General features: G+C 41.0%; 1 protein-coding gene across 2 annotated transcripts in view; it reads right to left on the reverse strand.

Moving 5' to 3' along the window:
• Positions 1-1,331: 1,331 nt before the first annotated feature.
• Positions 1,332-8,301, reverse strand: part of usp34 (ubiquitin specific peptidase 34) — a 56,686-nt gene continuing 49,716 nt past the window's right edge. For both annotated transcript variants that reach the window (XM_014340638.2, XM_014340637.2), the window contains exons 67-78: positions 8,101-8,258; positions 7,862-7,940; positions 7,413-7,539; positions 5,879-5,986; positions 5,136-5,240; positions 4,415-4,539; positions 4,168-4,291; positions 3,962-4,041; positions 3,691-3,831; positions 3,405-3,545; positions 3,158-3,314; positions 1,332-2,956 (exon numbers count right to left, since the gene is read on the reverse strand). In XM_014340638.2, coding sequence (XP_014196124.2) covers positions 2,217-2,956; positions 3,158-3,314; positions 3,405-3,545; positions 3,691-3,831; positions 3,962-4,041; positions 4,168-4,291; positions 4,415-4,539; positions 5,136-5,240; positions 5,879-5,986; positions 7,413-7,539; positions 7,862-7,940; positions 8,101-8,258 — 2,085 coding nt within the window. In that variant the 3' untranslated portion in view covers positions 1,332-2,216. The remainder of the gene's footprint in view (positions 2,957-3,157; positions 3,315-3,404; positions 3,546-3,690; positions 3,832-3,961; positions 4,042-4,167; positions 4,292-4,414; positions 4,540-5,135; positions 5,241-5,878; positions 5,987-7,412; positions 7,540-7,861; positions 7,941-8,100; positions 8,259-8,301) is intronic.

An 8,301-nucleotide genomic window follows, 5' to 3' on the forward strand; every position in this document is an offset into this window, starting at 1 on the left:
TAGTGTTATACTGTGATGACTGCAGCAATTTGTGTAATATAACCCAAAGCAGAGAAAATATGCATAAAGATGTCCAAAAAGCTCATGAATATGGCAAAAGAATCTGTTGGGCCTGGGTACTTTTACCCCTCACCGTGAATGTTTGAGTGCGGTTGCTTAAATTTGATCTGAAATTACTTTTCTATGCTTCGCCCTTCTTCCTCTCAACTTTTGAGTCAGTTTCTTTAGCAATAAAGTTTAATAAATTGGTTCATTTCATACACAAAAACTGTACAGAAGGGTTTAGTGTTTTAGCAGTTAAACTCTCCAGTTCAATATGTGAAATTGTCATTAAGTCAAATTGGTGATGGAAACATTTAAACATTTTTGCCAGTTAGCAACAATCTGCCGACATCACTTGAAAGAAATACACAGATACACCTGTGTGACTTCCCTTTAATGAATATTAACATGAAGTCTTTTGTTCCGTTTTCCATCCCAAATCCATTTCGAGTTTCCCTACATCAGTCTACAGTTGCTTATAAGCAGATGTTTAGTTTATTATACTTTTAGATGAGAAGTTCAGGAAAAGATCAACAAAACTTTTTCTCTTAAAACAGATTAGTCGTGAGCTAAGATTACCAGCTTTTTCCCCTTTCAGAACAAATGCAGAAATCCTTCGTCATCAGACCATCTACAGTGTTAGTTTAACAAAACATAAACAAAAAAGCCTTTTCTGAGTTTTAGGAGTCAAGATAACTACATACAAAGGTACTTTTGGCTGTTTCCTTGGTTCTCAAAGGATCCCAGCAGATGGATCTGCATGTTTAGTTTGGCACAACCATCCTTTAAATCTGGATTTGGGACCAGCATGAGTACACTAGCAATAGCCGCTGAATTTTATTTTATTTTTTTTATCTTTTATGTGCAAGACAAATGTGTTAACTCCTAAACTATGTTAACAATGTACACTATTGACACAGTGGTTCTTTAATAATGAAGTATTGATGTGAATAAATAATTCTTTTTTTGAAGGCTTTGTACAGTTACGGTGCCAGACTCAAACCCAACTTGCCAATAAAGAAAGCGGTCACAATTTTTTTGGTGGCTTGGTTGCCGTTTTCTATATTATTGTGAATTTTTCAAAATCACAATAATTATGAAGAAAACAAACCCAAACCTAACCCCCACTACTGTACGTGCATAATAAACACACAGTTGAGCTTGCCATAGGCCTAGATTCTGAGCACAGCCTGAAGAAATTGACGAGCTACATTTATTTTGGATATGATGCAAAGCAAACAAAGGCAAGAAATCAAACCTCACAGCTCGAGAAGAATTTTAGTTCATAATTTTTCATATTAAAACTGTCTTTATTAAGTTAATCTCTAATAAAATAAAAGGAGGAAAACCAGAACACAGCAGAAGCCAAAAACAAAAAAACAAAAAACAACGAAACAAATTGGAATGTACTTCAGTAAAGAAAATAAAAGCTCCAGCTGGTCCAACAGGGGGGCTTTATTTCAACCACAGTCAAATAAAGCACCGCTTATATATATATATTTATGGTTTTCATATACACCTTCAGGCAATGACTAGAGAGGATTCTTTACAGAATCAAGTTTCTTGTGGTTCTCTTCATTTACAGGTAAACTTAGTTTCTGGATAATTAAACCACAGAAAAACTCAAGGCAACTTTTCTTGCCTTGTTCATAAAGTACAAAACTGGCACAGAGGACAACCTTTTTTTTTTTTTTTTTTGTTTGTTTGTTTTTATACACAGTAAAAATGCAATAAAATTAAATTACATACAGAGGAGACAAAAGTTCTGTAAACCTTTCCCCTTTACAGCAAAGCTCAAATAAAATCAGTATAAAACACACCAAGAAAAAAAAAAAACCCACCAAGCCCACTCACCCACCCTCCCTTTAAAAAAAATGTGCTGTAGTCTGTACGACTTTTTCTGCTTTTCTTCTTTATTTCTCAAAGGAGATGTTGGCTCTGCGTGGAGTCGCAATCTTATAATGCGAAAAGAGCGGCGGGAGCCGCTGAAGCTGGAGAAAGCGTCCGACTGAACATCGGCAGAAGGCAACAAACAGCAGCACAAAACCAGCAGAAGAAGAAGAAACATAATGAACAGGAGAAAGTTTGTTTCCTCTGAGCTGAAGTCAGACGTCCATAGCAGAGAGAAAAAGGGGGGAGGGAATTCAAGACATGGCGGTGGTCAGTTGATGATGTCATGAAGAGGGCTGGCCTTTAATAGAAAGTTTGGTAACAATGGCAATGGTGGCTTCCACCGTCCTGTACAGCATGTCCAGCGTGTCAGGTGGGGGGCCAACGCTCTGGAACATCTGTGAGGAGGAGGAGGAGTGGCTGCCACAGCCATCTGGACCCTCCCCCACCAGCCCTGATGGGAAAGCAGCATCCTCTGAAAGGGGTGGGGCCGGGCTGCTGCTGGTCTTAGAGCTCATCGCCTTCTCTTCCTTCACCTCCTCTGAGCAGGTAGACACGGCCTCATCCCTTCTCCCCTCCCGTTGATCTCCCACCTCGTCGGTCTCCTCGCGTGGCACCACATGTTGCTGCAGCTCAGGCTCCTCCCCCTGGACAAACCCCTCTCCCGTCTCCTGCAGCAGGGAGGAGGAGGAGGAGGAAAACGAGGAGGATGACGACGAAGAGCCCTCCATCTTTTCCTCTTTGGGAGAGGAGTCCAGATTTCTAGAGGAGGTGGGCATGGGGTCAGGAGAGGGCGGATCCTGCTCAGTGCCTGGGTCGATCAGTGATGAGGAATCTCGTGTTTCCGTGTCTGAGGTGCTTGTGGGTGTTAGCGCCTCCTGTTGGTCAGGCTTTGGATCACTGCAGGGAGGAAGAGTTGAAGAGGAGGTGGAGGCGGCGTAGAGCTGGGCTCCTCCATCTCCGGCTCCGTCGTCATCACCGCTCACCCTCCGCCGCTTCACCGGGGTCGCCCCTTCATCCTCAGCTGACAACAAACACAGACTGTTACTGAAAGGAGCCACTGAGAAAGTCTATTCTACATCATTTACAGCACTGACTTTAAATTTTTCACAAAGTCTACTTTGTTGAGTCATACTCCAGATTATTCTGCCTAAATGGTCAACCCAAAGAAATGTGTTCAAATTGAGGTTGTGTTTTGGTTTAGTGATTGAATGGCATGTTATACCTTTGCATTTGTGGTCTTTGGCCTCCAGCTCTAGAGTGCTGCGTTGCTGGAGACAAGCACGACAGCAGCCCAGAAGCTCTTGCAGGGCTGGGAGGAAAGCTGGGTCAATGGCCTGAGAAGGCTGCACAGACAACAGCAACATCAATGCCCTCAGGTCCTGACAAAGAGAAGAGAGATCAAACAATGAGAAAACAGTGGCACCATGTATCAGGAGGACTGCTCTATGAGTGTGTGCATGCATGCATACAGCGTTGAGCAGGCTGCTGGTCTTGTTAAGCTCCAGGCGATGAGCTGCCAGTTCAGGCTGCAGACTGCTCCGTTCACTCAGCAGGTTTGTCACCAAAACACCAATGAGGTTGGAGCAGCTGGGACCAGACAAAACCTGGACCTACACATACACAAATTTTTATTCTCTATTTAATTACAAATTAAAATGCAACATCATTTGGACAATCAGTACAAACTGGGTACAACCTTGATCAAATGTAGTGACTATTTAGGATTCCTACAAGAAAAGCTGAAACTTTTTATACCTTGTGCAAAAAGCAGTTAAGGAAGGTGTAGGCCACATTGTTGTTCAGAAAGGTCCTCTCGTCCATTAGGATACATTTAATGTACTCGCTGAAGGCTGGGTCTTCACAGAGCAGCTTCACACACGTTTTAGCCATAACAGACTGAAAGAAGAGCGAGATGAGAAGGATTTACCATTGTGCTGCTGTCCATATCCAAAGAGCCCGAGTCTATTAACAAGGCCTGACCTTAAAAATGGTTGAAATGAGTGAAATCAGAGGAACGCAGCTGTACCTGTGACTGACAGAGCTCTGTCCACAGTTTGGGGAAAAGCGCAAGATGGAGGGGAAGTCCTTCATACGCTATCAACACACCTGAGAGGAAGGCACAGCATTAACATGGAAACATCTATGTTTCTGTGCAAATTCATGTGTGCTTGCAGACAATTTACGGTTTGATCAGTATGCTATAATGATAATAGTGGAAATACAAACACGTACTTAGCTTGACAAGTGTATCTGTGAATTTCTCACAGTTGATGGCAACGCGACACAGCAAGTGAATGAACTTATGGTAGGACAGGAAATAATCCAGCAGCATTCGATCGTACACCTCATCTTTACCCTGAGATGGACACAAACGAATATTACCACCAACACCAAGCCTCTGCAGGTACTGAAGGTTTTCTGTTGAGGTTTCTTTTACTGCAGACACAAAACGATTTGGAGCAGGAACAGATAACCGTACCTTGCTGCTCTCCACCAGTGAAGGCAGCAGACACATGTTCAGCTCCGGTCTTGGAGGTCGGATGTTGTTTTTGGCTCCCATAAGTTTGAGGTTCTCTCTGCATGGCAGGTAAGGACCAAACGACACTGCACAGGGACAATTAAAAGTCAGTGAAAAGAAAGCCAGATTTTTAATTTAATCTGAAAGAGTTTAAGTAAAGATGAACCAGAGATTTTTAAAAGTCGAAAACACTGAAAGTTTTACTTAAAAACCTTTTGGATTATAAAAGCTTAACTTGAAGAACATCAGACAGTATATTTGTCAAATATGTACTGTTCAAACGGTGGATGATCATCATTAAAAATGGCCCAAGTTTCAAACACTGAGACAAATGTTCATGTAAGTAATCTCTGTTCTACTCTTTGGTTACCGTTTGATGTCACTGTGAGACAACAGGCCTCATATACTGATGTTTACCATTAATATTTTGTTGTTACCACGGTGCGTATGCCAGTAAATCAAAATTGAAAAAAGAAAACACAGAAAAAGGTTTGGAAACAAAGCTGATATGAAAATGACTAACAGTCAAAAAGAAAAAGAACATTCAAGGAGAAGCTGTGACATCTAGCAATGAACGGCATCATGCAAAGCTACCATGTTCTTGGGGATCCATTTTAAGCTATAAAACAAGAATGCAAACCAAAAGAGGACAATCAACATGAATAATGAGGAGAAGACTTACTGGGGATATTGCTGTGGTGGTATGTGCAGTGGTTGTGTTGTAAGAAGGGGACTAGAGTGTGCAGGAAGTCATGAGGACTCAGCAGAACGAGTTCCTTCAGCACATCTGCAACAAGAACATCACGTTACAGGACACTTTCTAAACTTCCAATTATTTCTACATCTGACCCGTTACATTTTTAGAGAGACGCAGATATGCATTCTGCCAGCCAAATTCTACTCTGTCTCAGCTGGAACAAAGGATGATTTCTGTTTTCTAGAGTTTGGCTACAATAGTTGCCAAAAATGTACACACAATCACACAGGGTCAAAAGTGTTCATAATAGTCAATTCAATTTGATCATTGGTCTTTAAATCGTAAGGCAGAAACCCTTCAAAAATCAGACAATCCCCTGTGAACAAGCACTTAGTGAAGATTAAGAAGGAGCGCAGTAGTTTTTCCTTCCCACGCTGAGCTCTTTGGACTTTCCCATTGTTCTGAGCATTGGTGAGTCCAATGAATACTGTCAAACAAATCTTTCTCATCCTGGCAAAGACAAACTACCAGTTGTAGTCAATCACAATCACTAATGAGATCACAGGACTTGGCTTTATCAAGTTAGCACATTGTAGGAACAGTTCAAATAAATGTTTAAAAGCCCCAAATTACCAGGACATACATGTCCATAATAAGTGTATATAAACATCTGACCTAACTTAATATACTTGAATGTTAGCTGGTGGGTTATCAAAGGTGAGTGTTACCCAAGCAGGCGTTGCGGAGCTCAGGTGGGCTATAAGAGTTCAGCAGAGTGAGAAGCTTGTGGGCAAAGTCGATCCTCTCCTGCCACTGGATCAGAGCCTGTTTCACATCTGGGTAACAGGAGAGAGAAAAAACAAAAGATCAGCACAAACATGAGAGCACACATCTGCAGATATTTTACTCTAATACAGCCCTTTGTAACCAATGGAGTTGGTACACTGTACCAGAGCTGCTTCTTGGATGCTCAGAGAGTCAGATTCAGGGACATTTCATGTTCACTGGTTAAAGCTGGTGTATCATAATTTCTAAACACACAAAAAATTGTCATTTTATAGGAGCTAAAAATACAAAGTGGCTGAAGTTAAAGCTATCCAGAGATCAGAGCCAGCTGTAAGCCAGCAGCCTCGGCATGAGCAATGGAAGAAAAAAAACCCAAAGCAGTTATGAGAAAAATGAAGACTATTAAAACGGTGAAGTCTGGTGAAATGATGCAAGTAGTTAACATTTGTATTTACTATATGAATCTGTAGCTGTCAAATAAAGAAGGATGTACAGCAACTCATTTTTTCCAGTATCAGAGCACTTTTGTTTCACTTGTATCTACTTGTTGAGCAGATACTAAAGTCACTGCTCAGTTTTGTTATGAAAACAATATTTCACATTTGCAGCAGTAACTGCCCAAGAAAAGTGCAATCAGTGCATCTCCAAATATGTTTCAGCCATTCGTTGTTTTTCTGACATCGTTGTATTATACTCAGTCGTACATAGCATTTGTATTTTATTCTATTCTATGGTGTACAGTTGATTCTTATCCTATTCCAGTGTTTTTCTAATTTTTGCTATGTAACTTTGCACTGTCCACTTTCTGCTTTAACAAAACACATTTCCCACCAAGAAAGGTTATCTCATCTTCCCTAAGGTCACATTTTTTGCACAGTCATTTACTTCATGCCAGACAGATCAACTCTTCTGTAGTGTAATGCTGTCCTGGGGTTGAATGTCTTAGTATGATGCATATGAGGTTTGTCAAGATCAAACACTCAGTGGTCATCTCCTTTTTAATGGCAAAAATCAAAGTAGTGATCGCACAACAATCGTCCAACTAACCACACCTCTTTATGAACAAGAGCACAGCAACTTCAATTAATAAGACTAAAAAACTACCGGATCCAAAGTGACACTCCTGTGCTACGAGTCAGTGTAGCTCACTGCTGCACCATTTCAAACCTGGCAAAATAACCACAAACAGCTTCTAGCTCTGCATACGTACTATCAAGTGAAAACTGGAATTCACCTACAGAGCCTAACTTCTTGTTAACATGTTGCATTAACTACAGTTTCATTTTACAGCGCCACATCACAACAGCAGTGGCTGTAAAGATCCTGCAATTATAGAGAAAACGCCCAACAATCACATAACCTTCTTTGGGCAAGCACCTGGTGCCAGTGCGAAGGACAAACTATTAGTTTTAACTGTTTAACCTGTGTTACTATTACATGTGTTCGCCCTGTTAAACAGTAGGGGATGGTGCACACCTTTGCGCTGCAGGTATGGCCTGGTGGCTTTGAGGACAGAAAGAAAGATGGAGAGCAGCTCCACCAAGTCTCCAGTGACGTGGCATGCTGTCGCCTCATGGTACATCATGTGCAGAGTGTTGAAGGACTGCAGGGAACAAACAAACAGTGCACATAGCTTTACTTATTAGATTTGGAAGGGTTAAAAAAAAAAAATGTAGTAAGCAATGAAATGCAGATTTTATTTTCATGTACATATACATATTTTAAATGCACTTGTAATATACTATATTTAATTTTATCTTTTTAAATCCAGATTTTAATGATTCCCTTTGGCCTGTTTTAAATATAATGCCAAAAAAGGCAGATGATGCATGAAAATGAATTTGATTATGGCAGCATAGAAAGATGAGACGATAGCTTAATTTAGCAATTCTTTTTGTAATATTTAGAAGAGACCTGGATTGTACCTCAGTCATTAGGATAAGTCCTCTGTTGAAGACTACCAACAGTCGGTCCTCGTCATTCTCCAGCAGAACTCTGAAGGCACTGAGAGGAACAGCACAGAGAAAGGTCAACTTGGAAAGTAACGTCAGTAAACTTTCCAAACTGATACAAAATGGACAGTTTCTGTGACAAACATCTTCACCAGGTTACAAAAACAAGCTTCACAAGACCTTCAGTGATAAAAGTGTGTGTGTGTTCTTACCTGATAAGTGTGGTCCAACAGGAGCGCCCATCCAGACAGCGGAGGTAGCAGCTAATAGTGGTCTTCTTAAATTGTTTAATGTCCTCCACTTCTTCTTCCCTCATCTCAGCTCGCTGCGCCACAAACAGCTGCATCAAATTGAACAGTTCCTCCACTGCCTGCAGGGAGAAGCACATCAGCGGTTATGATTTTTACATTATC

This window comes from Haplochromis burtoni, unplaced genomic scaffold (genome assembly GCF_018398535.1).
Source record: "Haplochromis burtoni strain Fernald_Lab_line unplaced genomic scaffold, NCSU_Asbu1 Contig_389, whole genome shotgun sequence".
NCBI classification, from domain to species: domain Eukaryota; kingdom Metazoa; phylum Chordata; class Actinopteri; order Cichliformes; family Cichlidae; genus Haplochromis; species Haplochromis burtoni.